This window comes from Bos javanicus, chromosome 6 (assembly GCF_032452875.1).
Source record: "Bos javanicus breed banteng chromosome 6, ARS-OSU_banteng_1.0, whole genome shotgun sequence".
NCBI lineage: Eukaryota > Metazoa > Chordata > Mammalia > Artiodactyla > Bovidae > Bos > Bos javanicus.
The window spans coordinates 57,166,441-57,185,511 of NC_083873.1; the positions used below are offsets into that span (position 1 = coordinate 57,166,441).

General features: G+C 45.3%; 2 protein-coding genes across 6 annotated transcripts in view; one reads left to right on the forward strand and one right to left on the reverse strand.

Moving 5' to 3' along the window:
• The window catches only part of LOC133249148 (sterile alpha motif domain-containing protein 1-like), a 108,498-nt gene that overhangs the window by 59,904 nt on the left and 29,523 nt on the right, over positions 1-19,071 (reverse strand). The window contains exon 3 of the mRNA XM_061419227.1: positions 12,245-12,755. Within this exon, the coding sequence (XP_061275211.1) occupies positions 12,245-12,755 (511 nt within the window). The remainder of the gene's footprint in view (positions 1-12,244; positions 12,756-19,071) is intronic.
• Positions 12,599-19,071, forward strand: part of C6H4orf19 (chromosome 6 C4orf19 homolog) — an 82,395-nt gene continuing 75,922 nt past the window's right edge. For 2 of the 5 annotated variants that reach the window (XM_061419883.1, XM_061419879.1), the window contains exon 1: positions 12,599-12,693. The gene's annotated coding sequence lies outside the window, so the exon portion shown is untranslated. Of the gene's footprint in view, positions 12,804-19,071 lie in introns of all 5 variants that reach the window. The other 3 variants (XM_061419878.1, XM_061419884.1, XM_061419881.1) reach the window with 3 other exon arrangements.

Consider the following 19,071-nt stretch of genomic DNA (forward strand, 5'->3'; position numbering starts at 1 on the left):
AGTCGGTAAAGAATCTGCCTGCAATGTGGAGACCTGGGTTCAATCCTTGGTTCGATTCTTGGGTTGGAAAGATCCCCTGGAGGAGGGCATGGCAACCCACTCCAGTATTCTTGCCTGGAGAACCCCCACTGACAGAGAAGCCTGGTGGGCTACGGTTCATGGGGTCACAAAGAGTCGGACACGTCTGAGAGACTAAGCATACAATGTGTAGGTCATTACTTAATCTATTCATTAAATATTTACCAAGCACCTACCATGTGCCAACAACTGTGCCAAGAAATGGAAATTCAGTGATGAGGAACTAAGCATACTAGATATTCAGATTTACAGTTGGTGAAATGCTTTGTAACTTTTAGAATACAAGCCAAATGCTGCCTTGTGGTTGACTGCTACTGTTACCACTGTTTTATTACCTTTAGTGGAGTGATCCTGAGCATTTCACCAATAGACTTGCGTGCATGAGCTTTGTGACAGCTCTCTGACCATCTCAGGCTTTTCCATCTCCTGGGTCTAGGTTACTTTCTGCCTGGTTGGGGTTACCAGAAGGCTGATCTCTGCAGAGAGGAAGTGTTGTTGCATGTGACCATGTGAATATGTATCTCCATTCTAAACGCCACCTTTGTGTTTTAGGCTTATGGCTGGCTACATGAAGACACAGGACCAGAATCTGACCCAGTTGTAGTCGTGAGGTTTCTAGGAACCACAGACTTGAGTACTAATCTTAAGTCTCTCCTTCTAAGTGTTTGTGAACAGTTGGCTGTGAACTACCGGTGCCTGGTTCAGAGCTACCCTAAGAAGATCCATGACCTCCGTGACTTATTCATAAACCTTTTGAATGAGTCTTCATTGCAGAGACCTCTCGTGGTCATATTCGATGCCCTGGAGCAGCTCTCAGAAAGCGACGAGGCCCGGAAGCTCTGGTGGCTTCCCGTGCACCTTCCCCGCTTCGTCCGGATCGTCCTCTCCACACTGCCCAACAAACATGGGATCCTGCAGAAACTGAGGTGCCTTATCCATGAAGAAGACAACTATATTGAGCTGATTCCCCGGGACAGGAAGATGTGCAGCCAGGTGCTCAAACACCAGCTGCTGCGGGTCAAAAGGAAGGTCACGTCAGGCCAGCAGATTTACGTGAACAACGCCTTCTCCAAGTGCACGCTGCCCATGTTTGTGAACCTGACCTTCAGGGAAGTGAGACACTGGCGATCTCACAGAGACGTCGACGAGTCCTCCCTCTGTGTCACCGTGCACGAAAGCATAGAGCAGCTCTTCTGGTCCCTGGAGCGAAAGTGTGGGCAGAAACTCGTCTCTCGGGCTCTCGGTTACATCACCATGGCCAAAATGGGTTTGAGTGAGATGGAGCTGGAGGACGTGCTGGCCCTGGACAACAGTGTGATGAATGAGCTCAATGAGAACACCAGGCCCAGCAACCCCCTGAGGGTACCTTATCTGTACATCGCAAAGCTCAAGGAGGGGCTCAGTGGATACCTAATTGAGAGACACGTGAAGAATGTCACCCTGCTGGTCTGGGCCAATAGACACCTGCAGCTCATAGCCCAGAAGCTATATCTGCAGGACAAGAGCGACCTGCATGAAATGCATACCATACTGGCAGACTACTTTCTGGGAGTCTGGTCAGGGGGCAGGAGGAAAGCTTTCTGCCTGGAAGACCCCTACCTGAACGGCTGCCTTGACTTGGAGAGCAGAAGCCTGCTGGAGGAGGAGAGACACTTCATGGAGCAGGCTTCCTTCGACAGGCAGGCCCCTGACCAGCCCTGGGTCTTCCAGTGCAATCCACTGGAGCCTGACATCTTTTTTGTCAACCATCGGAAAATGTGTGAGCTGCTGTACCACCTGACAAGGTGTGGGAAGACTGACGACCTGCTCTATGGCATCATCATGAACTTCAGCTGGCTTTACACCATGATCAAAATCGGCCAGTTCGACAAAGTGCTCGCGGACATTGAGCTGGCTTACATCTACTCGCAGGAGAAGGAGCTGAAGTTCCTGGCAAGCACCCTCCGCAGCATCAAAACCAAGGTCGTTGCATTCCCCGGCTCCCTCTCCGCAGAGCTTCAGCAGAGGCTGCTGCCTGTTGTGAGCTCCCTGCCCAAACTTAGACACCTTCTCTTAGAATGTGACAAAGATGGGCCCAAATACTGCTCCATTGTGCCATTACACTCATCCATGGACGTGACCTACAGCCCAGAGCGACTTCCCTTGTCATCTAGTCACCTGCATGTCACTGAGATTCTGCCCACCTGTAACCCCAGTACAGTCCTCACGGCTTTAGAAAATGGTTCCATCAGCACTTGGGATGTGGAAACGCGTCAACTGCTTAGGCAAATCACAACAGCCCAGTCTGTCATCCTGGGCATGAAACTCAGCAATGATGAAAAGTATCTCGTGGTGGCAACAACAAATAATACCCTGCTGGTTTACGACAATGTAAATTCTTGCCTCCTGTCTGAAGTAGAAATCAAAGGGACCAAGCATGGAAGTGGCTCCACCTACATCAATGGATTTACACTGTCCGTCAAACATGCTCTGGCCTGGCTCGAAGCCAGCAAAGATGTCACTGTCATTGATCTGCTCTATGGATGGCCCCTTTACCAGTTCCACTGCTGGTACGAAGTGACCTGCGTCCAGTGCTCACTAGACGGTGTGTATGCCTTCTGTGGACAGTACCTGAACACCACCACCATCTTTCATCTAGGGAATGGAGAAAAGTTATGTACAGTGACATCTGAATTTTCAGGTGGGTTTGTGAAGTTCCTTCTTATCTTGGACACAGCTCAGGAAATGGTAATGGTAGACAGTGAGGGCAGCCTTTCTGTTTGGAACACAGAGGACATCTCCAACCCCCAGCTGACTGATGACTTTGACTGTCGCAGGGAAGACAGTGAGGTGGTCAGCATTGAACTTTCAGAGGACCAAAGTGCAGTTCTTATCTGTAAGGCCCTCAGCATCGAGCTCTTAGACACTGGCCTGTGGAAGGTGGCGGAAAAGTTCAGAGCAAAGCACAATGAACGCTTTATATCAGCTGTGCTGTCCAAGAACGGAGACTGCATCATTGCGACCATGGAAAACACCTCGGCTGTGTTCTTCTGGAGGCGGGACACGGGGCAGTGTATGGCGAGCTTACAGGAAGTCTCAGGTACCATAGTCAAGTTGGTGAAATCCAGTCACCACAACATGCTGCTATCTTTATCCACCAGTGGTGTTCTTTCCATCTGGGACATAGATATAATCACAGCTATGTCCAACATCGATAAGACTGGAAAACCCATCCAAAGTCTGGTGTTACCTGCTCGCGGGGAGATCATTTACTCCCTCGATGGCTCGGATTGTGTTCACAAGTGGAACTTCAGCAGCGGGTTCCTTGAAGCAGTGTTCAAGCACGAAGGAACGGTTGAGCACTGCGTGCTGACGTCCTCTGGAGACGTCATGGTGACGTCAGATGATAAGAGCAGCCAGTATGTCTGGCACACCAGCAGTGGTGAAAACCTCTTTCGAATTAATGGGCAGAGAATCTCTCAGCTGCTGATTACACACAATGACCAGTTTGTGGTCTCTCTCTGTGAGGAAAATGCCTCCAGGGTTTGGAGACTGGCCACGGGCCACAGGGTGTGCAACATCCTGACCAGTCTGCAGAATGCCTTCATCACCTCTGCGAACACCTTCGTGGTGGGCATGACCAAAAGCAAGGTGCTGGCGGTCAGTCTTTGGACAGGAAGCATCACCAAGAAGTTCTGCTGCGAAGACGGCACCACCATTGTGAATTTTAAATTGATTCCTGACTGCCCGGATATCATCGTGTTTATCACGTCGGCTGAGACGGTTAATATCTGGAGTCTGACAGAAGAAGTGATCTGCCGCCGTGTGCAACTTCCAAACAACTTCCTGAAAAACCTAGAGGATTTTGAAATCTCTCCCAATGGAAAGCTAGGCATTATTTCCAGGGGAGATGAGAATATCAACGTGCTGGATTTACACAGCGGCAAATTACGGGTGGTGCATGCCTCGGGGGTCATCTGGAGGCAGAGGTTGTCTCGAGACGGTCGCTACCTGGTATACATTTGTTTCCGAAACGGGGAAGAAGAGGATGAAAATGGTGCGATATCCAGTTTGATTGTCATGAGACTGGCCGATGGCAAAAATATCGGTGCTTGTTCCCTTTACAAAACACCAACTTTCCTTGCCCTCTCCCAGCGGCACCTGAACATCATTGTGGGTTTTGACGATGGCAGCATAGGGATATACACCGTGGTGGACCGTGTAGATGCTGCACTGAAAATTAAAATCGCCACTTCAAACAGCAGACAAATTTTCAACAACGCGACACAGATATCCAGGCCAAAGTGTAATAGTTACTGTTTTAAAGTATCTGTGGATTGTCTATGGAGAGAGTCGACTGAGGTTTTTGCAAGAGACAGTCCCATCACCGTGAGTGACTCCTCAGAACCCAACGAGTCAACACCCTCCAAGAAACACAACTCCTGCTATGAGCGGGTGTGCTCTGCCCTGGAATCCAGGGGCCACAGCTATGCCCCTGACAACTAACAAAATGTTTTTCCTGCTTAGCAGAACTACATCATACACACATAAAAGGAAAAAAAAGTACCTTCTGTATCCCAAATGATACACATTCATTCTTAAAAGACAGGAAAGATGCTGGAGTTCCAGTATTAATTATTGCCATTCTCATACATTGAGACAATCCCCTGGAGAAGGGAATGGCAACCCACTCCAGTATTCTTGCCTAGAGAAAACCATGGACAGAGGAGCCTGGCAGGCTACAGTCCATGAGGTCACAAAGAGTCAGACACGACTGAGCAACTAACACACACACATAAAATGTACAGAAATGTGAAATTATTTGTAAAGTCAGTCTTTTTGACAAAGTTTACCCAAGAATGAAGTCTTGACAGAATTTCTAGAAATCACATTTACATGGCTATATCAGCGGAAAGGTAGAGAGTAGTTTTTAAATTAACTGGACTGGAAGAAGCAGCTTAACTCATCCCATTGTCCAGATGAGAGAGGTTCGAGCTACACACAGACCATCTGGACTGGAGTTAGTCCTACAGCAACAGGTTGAAATTGTGAACACAAACTGCTGTTGGACTTCAAATGATTGTGGATAACTAAACACAGCCTTAATCTCTCCTTACATTTTTACGATCCTGACAACTGTGTCAATCCAGTCTGCAGATGGAAGGTCTAAAGGTGCAAAATAATGTAACAAAAATCCCCAGAGGTACTCCCAGTTTCCCAACAGAAGGGATGTGAGGTATGAGGCCACAGACTGGACTGGGGCAAGAGCTGCCTCCTGCTATTACAGGGCTACTGAACATACACAGTCAGTCTTCATTACAACTGCATGCAAGGGTTTCTGTATCATGGAACACACAATTTTTAAACTATTTTCTGGGCTGCAAAGGAACACATTTAATATGAAATCACAATCTTTTCATGCCATTTTGAAATGCCTGTTTGTGCTGGGTGTAAAAATGTTACAGAAAGGGCATTATAAACGTGGTCAAAACACCTGTTCATTTCTATCATCGTACCAACAAAAGGCTGTGCTATAGAAGTTGGTTGTGTGGAAGCATAAACTATTTCCTAAATCCCTGCAGTAAATCTTATTAGAAGGAAAGCTTTCTCAACATGCCATCTGTGGAATACTGACGACATTTGCCTTACTTATTCTCATTCTTCTTCTTTCCTGTGTAAAACGCAGATAGCTGACCAAATACTCTGGGACAAACTGAATATGCCTGTCTTCGTGCTAAAATATTGCATAAATCTTAAGGGTGTCCAAAGGCTCTTTACTGTCCTGTTTGTAAGCACTTTCTTACTTCTATACACTATATGTATCCTCCTTTATCCGTTATCCTTTCTGCCTGAGGATTCTCTGGAGTCTTTTATAGTCTTAGCCATTTCAAAGCAGAAGCTATGAAATTGGTATTTAATGTTTTTTAAAAACTACTTCTCCTGTTTAAAAGAAAATATTACATCCCAGTAGGGGAACATGATTTTTTCCTTCCATATCCCCCTCATGGCATGTCCTTGGATGACTTTCCAATGGTGATCAGTAGTAGTGGTTTGGTTTAAAAGGGACCATGGTGTCTTGAGAAGACAGAAAAATGAACAAGGCACTGACTTTCGGCCAGCTCTGCCTTGAACTCATCTATAGACAGATCTTTAACGTCCCAAACGTATTGTTTTCTTAAACTGCAAGAATAAAGGTAGTGATAGTTCCTCTGTTGACCTCACAGAGATGTGGGGGAAAAATGTGAGAAAAAAGGAGAGCTACATCCTAATTGTTAATGCTAATGGCAGAAACAAATGATCTAACCCACAGGGAATCCAATATAGCTGTATTTCACTTTGGAAAGCAGTTTGACACATAAGCATACAGAGATGAGGTTCAGATAGGAAACACCCCAGTGAAAAGATTTTTTTCCAGTATGTTCCTCCTTGTCTAGCTACCAACCAGGGAGGTGGTAGCCCAGAGAAGTTTCAGCCCACGTACAGATTACCTGGAGTTGATTGTATGAGTCAATGCTTTTTTTTTTTTAGCTCTTTGGAGGTAATACATTCTTATTCCTGTCATTATCAGTTGGACCTCCATGCTACACCTTTCTAAGAATTAAATGCCTAGATGGATTCAATGTAGTGTGAATGTTCTATGTAACAGCTAATAGAGTTTTAACAAGTGACTTGAATGATTTTTCCTAACTTGTTTGCAACTGATAGCTCATATTGAATGTTTTTATGTAAACTTTGTATTGTTGGGAAGAATTACCCAATCAGAGATTTATATTTTCATAAATGTTACATTTAGTTAAATTTTGTTACAGAGTTGTTACACTAGAAAATTATTGCAGTCTTCAAAAAAGGTATAGTCTTGTGTATGTATTGTTTGTATGAATAAAGGATAAACTACTTAGATTTGCATGGTGTTTATTTTTCTCCCCCAACTTTAGCAGGTTCAGTTCAATATCTTCAATAATATTAATAATTGTTTATGCTTACTGAGTGCTTACTGTACATGAGACACTTTTTGGAGCTTTGCATGTTCTAAGCCATGTAATCTTCACAAGAGCCATATGAAGTAGGCACTGGAAACATTCCAAAGGTACAGATGAAGAAACCTAAAAACAGAGGTCCAGAGGGAATCGCTGAACAGGATTTCAGCACATCATCAATTTCTTTTTGTTACCTTTTCACAGCACATAAAAATAAAGCATTGAGTATCTAGCAGACACTTATTAATAATAACCTAGAAGAATATTCTCTAATTTCCAGATTATAGACCAGACTAGGCTCTGAAGTTTACTGGAGGTCCTTGCAAACTCCCAGAATTTTCAGGTATAACCATAACCACAATAGTTGAGGCATTCATTCAGCAAATATTCACTTGGGTATGCATTCTGCCACGATGACAAATTTGAGTAAAATAGGTTATACCTTCTTTGATTTCAGTCTTAATAGGAAAACAGGAAGCAAGTATTATGTGTAGTACATCAAATTCAGTTCTCAGAGAAAATGTAGAGGAGTGGATCATTATTATTTGCATAAGACTATTTAATATACATGAAGTTTGCTGTTTATATAAATATCTTCCCTCCTAGGAGCAAGAATACAACAAACACTGTACTTGCTATGTCCAAGATATTATGTTACGCCTAGGATGATTTAAAAATTAGTCATACACACCTCTGCCCTCCAGAATCCTAAAATCTAAGGGAGGTGCAACTAAATTACATATAAGACAGACTATGATTTAAAAAAAAAAAAAAAGTTGTTAAACGTGAAAGCCAGGTGCTAAGGATACACTGCAGCTGCTGCTGCTGCTAAGTCGCTTCAGTCGTGTCCGACTCTGTGCGACCCCATAGACGGCAGCCCACCAGGCTCTCCTGCCCCTGGGATTCTCCAGGCAAGAACACTGGAGTGGGTTGCCATTTCCTTCTCCAATGCATGAAAGTGAAAGTGAGGTCATTCAGTCGTGTCCAACTTTTCGCGACCCCATGGACTGCAGCCCACCAGGCTCCTCCATCCTTGGGGTTTTCCAGGCAAGAGTACTGGAGTGGGGTGCTACTGCAGAGGAACAAATAAATCCAGTTCAGTTCAGTCGCTCAGTCGTGTCTGACTCTTTGCAACCCCATGAATTGCAGCACGCCAGGCCTCCCTGTCCATCACCAGCTCCCAGAGTTCACTCAAACTCACGTCCATGGAGTCAGTGATGCCATCTAGCCATCTCATCCTCTGTAGTTCCCTTTTCCTCCTGCCCCAACTGGGGATCAAAAAGGATGGCCAAGAGAGGGCAACAGAGAGCAGGGGCTTCAAGGATAAGCAGCACTTAGCTGTCAGAATGTCAGAATGACACTTCAGGTGGAGGAAGCTGCCTGAGCAAACTCAGGGAGAGCCAAAGTATCTCCAAAGTACTTAGATGACTTTATATGCTACGTGGGGATTTTAAACTTTTTCTGGTAATCGATGTGTGCTGCTGCTGCTGCTGCGTCACTTTAGTCGTGTCCGACTCTGTGCGACCCCATAGACGGCAGCCCACCAGGCTTCCCGTCCCTGGGATTCTCCAGGCAAGAACACTGGAGTGGGTTGCCATTTCCTTCTCCATTGCATGCAAGTGAAAAGTGAAAGTGAAGTTCCTCAGTCGTGTCCGACTCTAGCGACCCCATGGACTTGCAGCCTACCAGGCTCCTCTGTCCATGGGATTTTCTAGGCAAAAGTACTGGAGTGGGCTAAGTCACTTCAGTTGTGTCTGACTTTTTTCGACCCTATGGACTGTAGCCCACCAGGCTCCTCTGTCCATGGGATTCTCCAGGCAAGAATATTGGAGTGGATTGCCATGTCCTCCTCCAGGGGATCTTCCCCACCCAGGAATCAAACCTGTGTCTCCTGTGTCTCCTGCATTGCAGGTGGATTCTTTATCACTGAGCCACTGGGGAAGCCCATAATAACCTGTAGGGAATCATTAAAAAGTTTTTGAGAAAGGGAATAGTCTGGTTGAAATGGTATTTTAGAATGCCTGGGGCAATACTATGTCAGCTGAATTAGTGATGAAAGAGACCATGAGCTAAGAGACCAGTAAAGAGACTGTTGCAAAGGTCTGATATAGAAAGCATAAGAACTTGATCTTAAGGCAGTGGCAATGAACTTGCTAAGAGGAGTAACTTCAGGAATCACTGATAGAGAAGACAGTGATAGAGGTTGGTGATGAAAAAGAAGGAAAATTCTAATTCCAGTTCCAACCAAAACTGAGTGGAGAGTAGAGTTACAAATGTAAAATGAATAGGTTAGGAGATGAAAATGAGGGAGATAATAAAGTTGGACCAAGAGAGTTTAAAGGTTAAGACATCCATGCAGGCAATTGGAAATATATCCATCCAATGGAGAAAACTGAGCTAAAAATATAGAATCTAACCAGTAATCTCTTTCTCAAAAGTCTAAAATGCTTAGTATGGCACTTGCTTGATTACAATGAAAGCCAATACTATGCTATGTTAAGTCACTTCAGTCGAGTTAGATTCTTTTCGACCCCATGGACTGTAGCCCTCCAAGCTCTTCTGTCCATGGGATTTCCCAGACAAGAATACTGGAGAGGTTGCCATTTCCTTCTCCAAGGGATCTTTCCAACCCAGGGATCGAACCCACATCTCCTGCATTGCTGGAGTCTCCTTCACTGCAAGCAGATTCTTTGCCACTCAGCCACCAGCGTTAGTCACTCAGTCATTTTGGACACTTTTTTTTTTTGACCGCATGGACTGTAGCCCTTCAGGTTATTCTGTCCATGAAATTCTCCAGGCAAGAATACTGGAGTGGGTTGCCATTCCCTTCTCCAAAGCCAATACTGCTGCTGCTGCTGCTAAGTCGCTTTAGTCATGTCCAACTCTGTGTGACCCCATAGACAGCAGCCCACCAGGCTCCCCCATCCCTGGGATTCTCCAGGCAAGAACACTGGAGTGGGTTGCCATTTCCTTCTCCAATGCATGAAAGTGAAAAGTGAAAGCGAGGTCGCTCAGTCATGTCCAACTCTTTGAGACCCCATGGACTGTAGCCTCCCAGGCTCCTCCATCCATGGGATTTTCCAGGCCAGAGTACTGGAGTGGGTTGCCATTTCATTCTCCAAAGCCAATACTATAACCTTTTAAAAAGTTTGTCTCTTCTTTTGTTTAGAACTATGTTGACAAATATTTGACGGGAAAGAATGGAGACACAGACGTAGAGAACCGACTTGTGGACATAGTGAGGGAAGGAGAGGATAGGACAAATTGAGAAAGTAGTACTTCCATATATACAGTGGCATGTGTAAAATAGATAACCAGTGGGAAGCTGCTGTGCAACACAGGGAACCCAGCCTGGTGCTCTGCGACAACCCAGAGGGGTGGGATGGGAGGGGGCAGGAAGGCTCAAGAGGAAGGGAATATATGCATAATTATGACTGCACCACCACAACACTGTAAAGCAATTATCCTCCAATAAAAAAAAAATGCATATCCACTCAAATTACTGGGTTGGCCAAAAAAGTTTGTTTAGGTTCTGCAAGCTGTTACAGGAAACCCAAATGAACTTTTTGACCAACCCAATAGCTTTCTTAGCTTCCATGACTTAGCATCAGAGAACAATTTATATGCCAATGAAAACATAAACACACCTTAAAAACTAAGTGAATCATGGTGTTTCATTCCCATATGCATGAAGAAACCATAGGCTTTTCTTCTGTATTTTTTTATGAGGGGCCCCTCTGAGCTCCATTTGGCATTCCATGTGATCTGCATTAACTACAGATTACACATTGTACGGGACACATCAGAGGGTTTGGGTTAGTGTATCAACATGACAGGCTGGTATCAACATGATAAACTGGTAACTTGAGGTTAACACCACTACCTGTGGTTTATAGTATCCCCCCAGCCTTTAATAGATGAGGGTAACCTAGCCAGCAGTTTGAGCAGACTGAGGGCAGTGGTGCCTCATTTGTTAAAACACATATTTTTTCACCCTCCCTGACCCCATGCATCCATATGTCTAGGATGGAGCCCAAGAATCTGCAGTTTTACTAAATTCCCCCAGATGATGCCGATTCTGCTAGTCTGGGAAACATACTTTAAAACCCAAGATAAACACCCAAGTCTTTTTGGTCAAAATAACCAACTAAAACTTACCATCATCCTGTGAACATGTTTAAAGCATGGGTTAGAAATTGGATAAGATGGTTCTTTACGGGGACAAAGTGTTTTATCAGAAAGTAATGTAAAACAGCATGCACGTGTGCTAAGTCCCTTCAGTCGTGTCTGACTCTTTGCGACCCCAAGGACTGTAGCCTGCCAGGCTCCTCTGTCCATGGGATTCTCCAGGAGAGAATAGTGGAGTGGGTTGCCATTTCCTCCTCCAGGGAAACTTCCCAATCCAGGGGTGGAATCAGTGTCTCCTATGTCTCCTGCCATTGGCACGCAGGCTCTTCACCACTAGTACCCCCTGGGAAGCCCAAAACAGTATGTAACATCCCTAATAATCTATCATTTTAAAACATGCAGCCACTACATAAGTGGAATGATTCAAAAAAGGAGTTTTCCCCGTAAAGTGTGACAAACGTTGTCATGTAAATAGCGCTGGAATCACTGGAGTGGACAGATTACATCTTTAAATGGCATCCTTCCCTGTTGCTTCTCCAGCCTACTGTTTCATGCTGACGCTCTCTGAATGAACGAATGAAGGGCAAAGAGAGAAAAGGACAAGCTAGGTGGCGCCCTTGCTTAACAGATTTCCCTGTTAAGGCCAACACCGACGCACTTTGGCGCACAGGTGAAAAGAATCTCCAACACTTAAGTTCTATTTTAGGGTAAATCAACCCACCGTAAGTGTGTGGATGGCTACAAGCTCAGGCTTGGAGCTCAGAATGGTAGACGGAGTGTGGCAGCCGAGGTTCCAACACCCCAGGAACAGAGAGGCAAAGTGGGGAACAGGGGGAGCATGACTTCGTTAAACTCCCACCGCGGTCTCCAGGGTGCCGGAGAGGCTATGCAACTTCCCAGGGAATTCTCATCCTGGTAGCGTCTGCGCTCTTTCCCAGAATATTTATCCCTTAAAGGCAGGCGACAGTGCGTACGCCAGGCACGCACTTGCCAGAACGAGGGAGGAAACAAAACCACAAGTTCACGGGAAGAAGGGGGGATACATCAGTTTGCCAGGGAGTGCACTTATGTATCTCACTTACGTCCCGCATCTTAGGAAGCTCCCCTCTCCCCGCAGCATGACGGTAAAGTAGGCACCAAAAAGTTTCCCCGAGCGAGCGGGCGGCTGGCATGCAGCCTGAGTGTCGACGATCAGAAGCCGAGCTCCGGGATTTTCTGCTTGGGTGCGCCCCGGAGGCCAGCCTGGGTTCCGGGGCGGGGGTGTGGGGAGTCAGTAGTCGGGCTCGGGGAGCCCTCTGGAGCGGCGCGGGCAGCGCAGGTAAAGGGTTACGCGGGCCCTGGAGGCTCGCCCGCCGGCCAGGCCACGTGACGCGCGGGCCCAATGACGGCGCCGGGGCGGCAGCTGCGAGCGCCGCGGGTCCGGGCGGCACTGAGCCGCCGGCGTTTCCCAGCGCGGCCGTCTGAGGCCGGCGAAGCCATGGGCGCCAGGACCCCGCCGCCGCCGCCGCCGCCGCCGCCGCCGCAGCCCCAGGTAGGGACCGTCTCCAGCCCCGCGCTCTCCGCCCCGCCACGAGCAGCACCAGAGCTTGACTTCTGCGGGGCTCGGCTTTGTGGCTTAATTGCCCCCACTTCTCTCGCCGGGTATTTTTACGTCTTTATTTCCTTTTGCCATGAGGGAAAAAGTGGGGGGTGGGAGTGAGGCAATTCTCAGTTTGATTGCTTTGGAAAGGTCAGGTCATTCAAGAAAAGGCTCTGGAAGAGAGGCAAAATGCAGAATGGGGTGAGGTGGGGGGACTTTTACTAACTCCCCCAAACTGAACACCAAGACAGCTTACAAAGCTTGGCATCTAATTGGTGTGCGAAACACTTTTGTGTTTAAATCTCTAATTAATGAACTTTCAAGAGTGCCTGAGAACTTGGATTGGAAAAACTGCAAAAGATTTCCCACTATTTCTAAGAACCCCGTCTTTCCCCCATTTTTAAGCATCTGAGTGTTTTTTTTCTTTTAAGGAAAACGGAAATGGACGGTGACCGCCGTTGTTTCTTTGAAATGTCCTTGAGTCCCAGGATTTTGCTCTTTCAGGGGTGCTAGCGCCCTGGGTGGCGATGAGTAGGGGTGGAAGAGGGGGGCAGTGCTAGGAAGCAACGCGTGTTGAAGGCGGGTCCCAGGTGCAAACGGTTAAATGGTCACACATGGTTTGCTGAATATTTAATAATTAGGCAAATATCTCCCAGGTCAGTTACTTGGGTCTCAGTGACCTTGGGAGTCCAGATGAGGTGAGATTTTCATAAACCACCACTGAACGAATTTTCCAAAGATATAAGACAAAATCTTTTCTTTCCCCTCAAGCCCTGCAATTAACCTTAAAAACAGAACAAAAACTCCCTTTAGTAATTTAGCACATCTTATTTTCCATTGTGGTATAGATGTTTGCCCAGTGAATTTAGAGGAAGTCAGTGTTCCATGAGGTGGTTCAAATTATTGAAGAACAGGATGCTTATTTTCTTTCTGTCAATATCAGAGAGAATTACTGATGGCACTTCTCACCATGGCTTGTGAATGTTACTGGGTGGTTGTAAACAGGCTACTTAAGAAATGTTTGAGAGTTGAATGAGAAAGAAGGGGAAAGTTGTCGCTTCTTTTAAAGACAGTAGATTCTGTTATTTGCCGGTTATTCCCCCACAGAATCCTCAAGATGACACTGTTTTAAGGAGACATGTTAAAGTCTTCTAAGGCTAAGCACTCAGGTCTCTGGGACAGCTTAACAGTCATGAGGCAGACCACTGAAACAATTACAAGGCTCTGAAGGTCAAGTAAAGTTCTGGGGTAGCTTGTATTTCACTAAAGTGTGAAGAGTTAGTTATAGGAAACTGCCTTGATCACAGAGGTGAAATGGAGCAGACACTGACAGAGGCGGGGTTCTGCTGCTTTTTCTTCTTGGCTCACTCTGTGCCCATCATGATCTTGTTCTTTGATTCAGCAAGTATGCAATAAGCACCTATCTCAAGGCATCTGACCCTGGGGTGTGGTTCTCAAAGGTTCTGAAGATTTAGATGTGTAATGACATCTACAGATTAAGTCGGCCAGTCTTAGCTAGATTCTAAAGAGCTTTTACATATCTGGAATTTAAAACAAAACAGTAGCTTGAGTATCAACTAAATATGTTCATTAGCCTAGGAATGGAACAGTCCCTCTAACTTCCCACCTAGTCCCTGTCTGAACCTGGAAACAACCCAGCTAAGCTCTGGCCCGAATCCAGCATCTGCCCAAGGGCAGAGCAAGGGCTATCCTCCTTGCTCCAGGAACTGCTCTGCCCTTGGTGCCCTGGGAGCCCATTGATTGTGCTTCCAGGAATGGACTTCAATTTCCAAATAGTTAAATACCAATTCTTGGTAGCTGACTTTCCTCCACCTGGACTGTCAGATTCCCCTAGTTCTACAGTTCTTTTTAGTAACTCAGAATCTTGAACTCTTTTCGGATCTTCGGAAAACAGAACCTAGCTCCCTTTTCTCTCTCTCTTTTTGAGGGTATTGCATTGAGGCTTTCCAGGTGGCACTAGTGGTAAAGAACCCACCTGCCAATACAGGAGGCATAAGAGACACACGGGTTTGATTCCTGGGTTGGGAAGATCCCCTGGAGAAGGGCATGGCAGCCCACTCCGGTGTTCTTGCCTGGAGAATTCCATGGACAGAGGGGCCTGGCGGGCTACAGTCCATGGGATAGCAAAGAGTTGGACACGACTGAAGTGACTTAGAACTCATATACAGCACGCATTTTGATTATTGGTGGCAGATGGACTTACTGGGTATCTAGAAAAGAGGAATTAATAGATTCATCCTCAGGCAGACCTGAGCTGTCACCCATCTGCCAGTCAGACGGGTCATCCTGTTACAGTCTCATAGTCTGGTTATTACCTGAATGCTATTTAAGAAAATAAAATGAAAATGAAATCTTCTATCTACTCTCCCCTTTTTAATCTGAGAAAATCATGGTCCCAAAGAGTTTGGAATCTTCAAGAGGAACACATATCACCAAAATGACCCTACCCTAAAGAATACTTGCAACACACCCATCAGGTGAATGTATATCCTCAAGCAAAGACTTAAATACCTCAAATACTAATTCAGTGTTATCAAGCATCTTCGAAAAGACTCTTCTGAACTGCAGTGAACAGTATTAACATAAGGCAAAGGGTATCATGTCTCACATTTTCCCATGGGCAGTAAAACTCCATGTACAAACAGCTCTCGAAAATTGAATGAAACCCCAACCTGGTCTTGGAGACAGCATATTTGTAGACACTCGACCAGGTACTAGGAATACAGTCCTTGCCTTCAGGGGTCTTACAGTCTTCAGAAAAGCCATTAGAGGATTTTAAGCTGAGCAGATCTGTATTTGAGAAACTTCACTTCCGCTGCAGTGAGAATGAAATGGGGAAGATACAAGCAAGGTGGGTGCTGAGAAAAATCCCACCAGAGGAGAGGGTGAATTGACTCAAAAGATACTTGGGCAAAGGTATTTAAGATATTAACTCAAAAAATACCAGATGATTCAAGTCTCTGAAGTTAGTTTACATGTCATTTCAAAATACATGTGCTCCAGGTACATAAGCAGAAGCCACTTCCCATTGCAATGTTGTCCCTATTGAACGGAGCTACCCTGGGGCCCCACCTAGTTCGTTTCTATCACAAAAGAAAGTTTTTGATACAGAGTGAGCTGATTTTTTTTTTTTTCACCCTTTCAACAACCTTGTGCCTCTTTATACAGACTTAACTATACACATAGGGACTTCCCTGGTGGCTCAGTGGTAAAGAATTTTGCCTGCTAATGCAGAAGACATGGGTTTGGTCCCTGGTTCAGTAAGATCGGCTGGAGAAGGAAATGGCAACCCACTCCAGTGTTCTTGGCTGTGAAATTCCATGGACAGAGGAACCTGGTGGGCTACGCTTCAGGGTATTGCAAAGAATCAGATACAACTTAACAACTAAAGTACTATCCAAAGGCAAAATTAAGATAAACAGTTGCTCCCTTATTTCCTAATTTAGCTTAATTCCTCCCAGGAATAAAAATACCCTGACTTTTGACTATGTAACATAATGGAAGTGGGTGTAACAGTCTTTTTTTTTTCTTATAAATTGCCTACCTTATGGCCTGCCATATATCTCAGGGAAGACTGTATTCTATTTGCTAAGGGCGGTGTTAGAGCATGTACTAGTGGTATGTTAGAGGTGCTGAATGCCTGTGAGAAAAGAAAAACCATCCTAGTCACTGCCACATGCATAACTCTTTAATACAACATGTATTTGGATGTATTTGCAGTTTACTTGTTAATTCCAGAGTCAGTCTCTGAAATTCTCCAGGCCAGAATACTGGAGTGGGTAGCCTTTTCCTTCTCCAGGGGATCTTCCCAACTCAGAGATCGAACCCAGGTTTCCCACATTGTAGGCGGATTCTTTACCAGCTGAGCCACAAGGGAAGCCCCAGGGAAGCCCAGAGTCAATCGCTACATGAGAGAATTTTAAAACTTAAAATTCTGGTGTTAAGTCTTTCTCCCCCTATTTCATAACTGATTTTGTATCTTGGGTCATTTATATGCAATAACTGCAAATTTGATTTGTACTTTATGGCTATAAAATAGTATCCTCCTTGTCTGGTAATCACACTGCACAACTCAGTCCTCCAAAATATATATTACAACCTAGAAATTAGTAAAAGAAGTCTACCTGCACCTGCAAAGAGTTAAGAGCCACTTCCTTTGATTCCCTCTAGAACTTACATGGCATTATTCATCTTTTGATTCCTAATGAGCTTGCCTATCTGGGTTCCTGGTTCACAGCAAGGAGGGCCACCTTCTAGGTCCGGAGCATGACTGTTAGAAGTGTGAAACTCAGTCACAACCAAATGCTGAACAGTGACGGAAATACAGGAAGGGTTATCTGTGATTAAATCCTGAAGTCTACAAGAAAGAAAAATTGGGTTCAGAGCTATCTGTTAGCAAGGAAATAAGTGTTACATTTTGTAAAAATGGATCCTCAGTCCTTTTTAGAGCTAAACAAAAAATTAAAAGTCATTTGGTCTAACCACTTTACCTTGCAGATAAGGAAACTGAGGCTCAAATAAGTTAAATGATGTTTCCAAGGTCATATGGCTGCCAATTGGAAAAGCTACTTGAATCAGAATCTATGAACCCTAGTTTCCAGCTCAGCCATCTTTCTAAATACTGATCCAGAAATAGAATTTTTAGCAATATGGAAAATTCATTTTTTTGACATTGTGTCTTTTTTTCTGACAAATGTTGTTGTTGTTTAGCCTCTAAGTTGTGTCTGACTGTTTTTTGTGACACCATGGACTGTAGCCCCACCAGGCTCCTCCATGCATGGGATTTCCCAGGCAAGCATACTGGAGTGGGTTGCCATTTCCTTCTCCAGAAGACCTTCCTAACCCAGGAATGTAACTCACATCTCCTGCATTAGCAGGTGGATTCTTTACCACTGAGCCACCAGGGAAGCCCCCAAATATTGTAATAGCCACTATTTATGGAGAAATTACTTATATATACAGTATCAGTTATATATTTCTGCATAACAGACACCCCAAAACATAATGGCTTGAAACAACCACCATTCATTTAGTTTATGACTTTGTGGATTAGCAGTCTGGACCTGGTGAACCTATTGGTCTTGTCCAGTCTCCCTTGTGTGACTGCAGTCACCAGGGTGGCTCTGCCTCTGGGTGTTCGCTGACTGCTGGCTGAGTCCTTTGGGGCAGCTGGACCTCCTGCTTCCTGTCACATGACAGGCTGCCCTGCGTTTGGTGACATGTTGGCTCAGCATGGGTGAGAGCAGGAGCACGGGAGCAAGGCTCCTTGAGGCCTAGGCTGAAATGGACACAAAGTGCTTCTCCTCCAATATACTTTATGAAGAAATAGACTCTTTACCTTTTGATAGAAAGAACTGCAGAGTCATTAGAGAATGTGAATTCAGGGAGGGGTAGAGTGTTGTGGCCATTTTTGCATGCTGCTGCATTGGCCGAGCACTTTATGTAACATCCCTAACTCTCACAACAACACAGGAGGTAAAGGCAGAATTTTACAGGTGAAGTAATTGAAACCCAGACATGTTAGTTCACATTCAGCAGGAGACGCAGCTGGTGAGTGATCGAATCAGCACTGGAACTTTGATGTGCCCCTCAATGTGCCCCTCCCTACTCAGCTGCAGGGAGGATGGAATTAAGTTTCATAAGCTCAAAGTTTGTAAGAACAAAACTTAACTTTAAGAATTCCTTTTTCTTGATTTATGTGCTAAAAGAAATAAAGTCGGGTAAGATCCAGAGTGGGCTTCCCTGGTGGCTCAGATGGTAAAGAATCTGCCTGCAACAGGGGAGACCTGGGTTCTATCCCAGGGTTGGGAAGATCCCCTGGAGGAGGGTATAGCAACCCACTTCAGTATTCTTGCCTGGAGAATCTCCATGGACAGAGGAGCCTGGCGGGCTACAGTCCAGGGGGGTCAAAAAGAGTCAGACACAACTGAGCGACTAAGCACAACACACAAGATCCAGAGTAAAGAGAAATAAACTGGATTATCAGAGAAGCATAGTAAGGAACAAGATGATAAGGTTAGGGGAGCCAAGTGAAAGAGATTTGAAAAGCCTAATATCTATTTATAGTCAAAAACTCCTCCTATCACTTCCATAAAACGGGTAATATTCCCCCTATACAGATGGAGATATTTGCCTGATAAAGATTGCATTCAAATCTATGTCTGTCTGTCTCCAAGAACTACCTCCTCCCCGCCTTTTTTCCCCCTGAGTCAATAGGTTTGCTTCTCAAAGTGGGGTCCATGGGCCAGCAACATTGGCTGGGAGGTGGTTAGAATTACAGAGTCTTGCCCCCAACCTGAGATCTGTTGA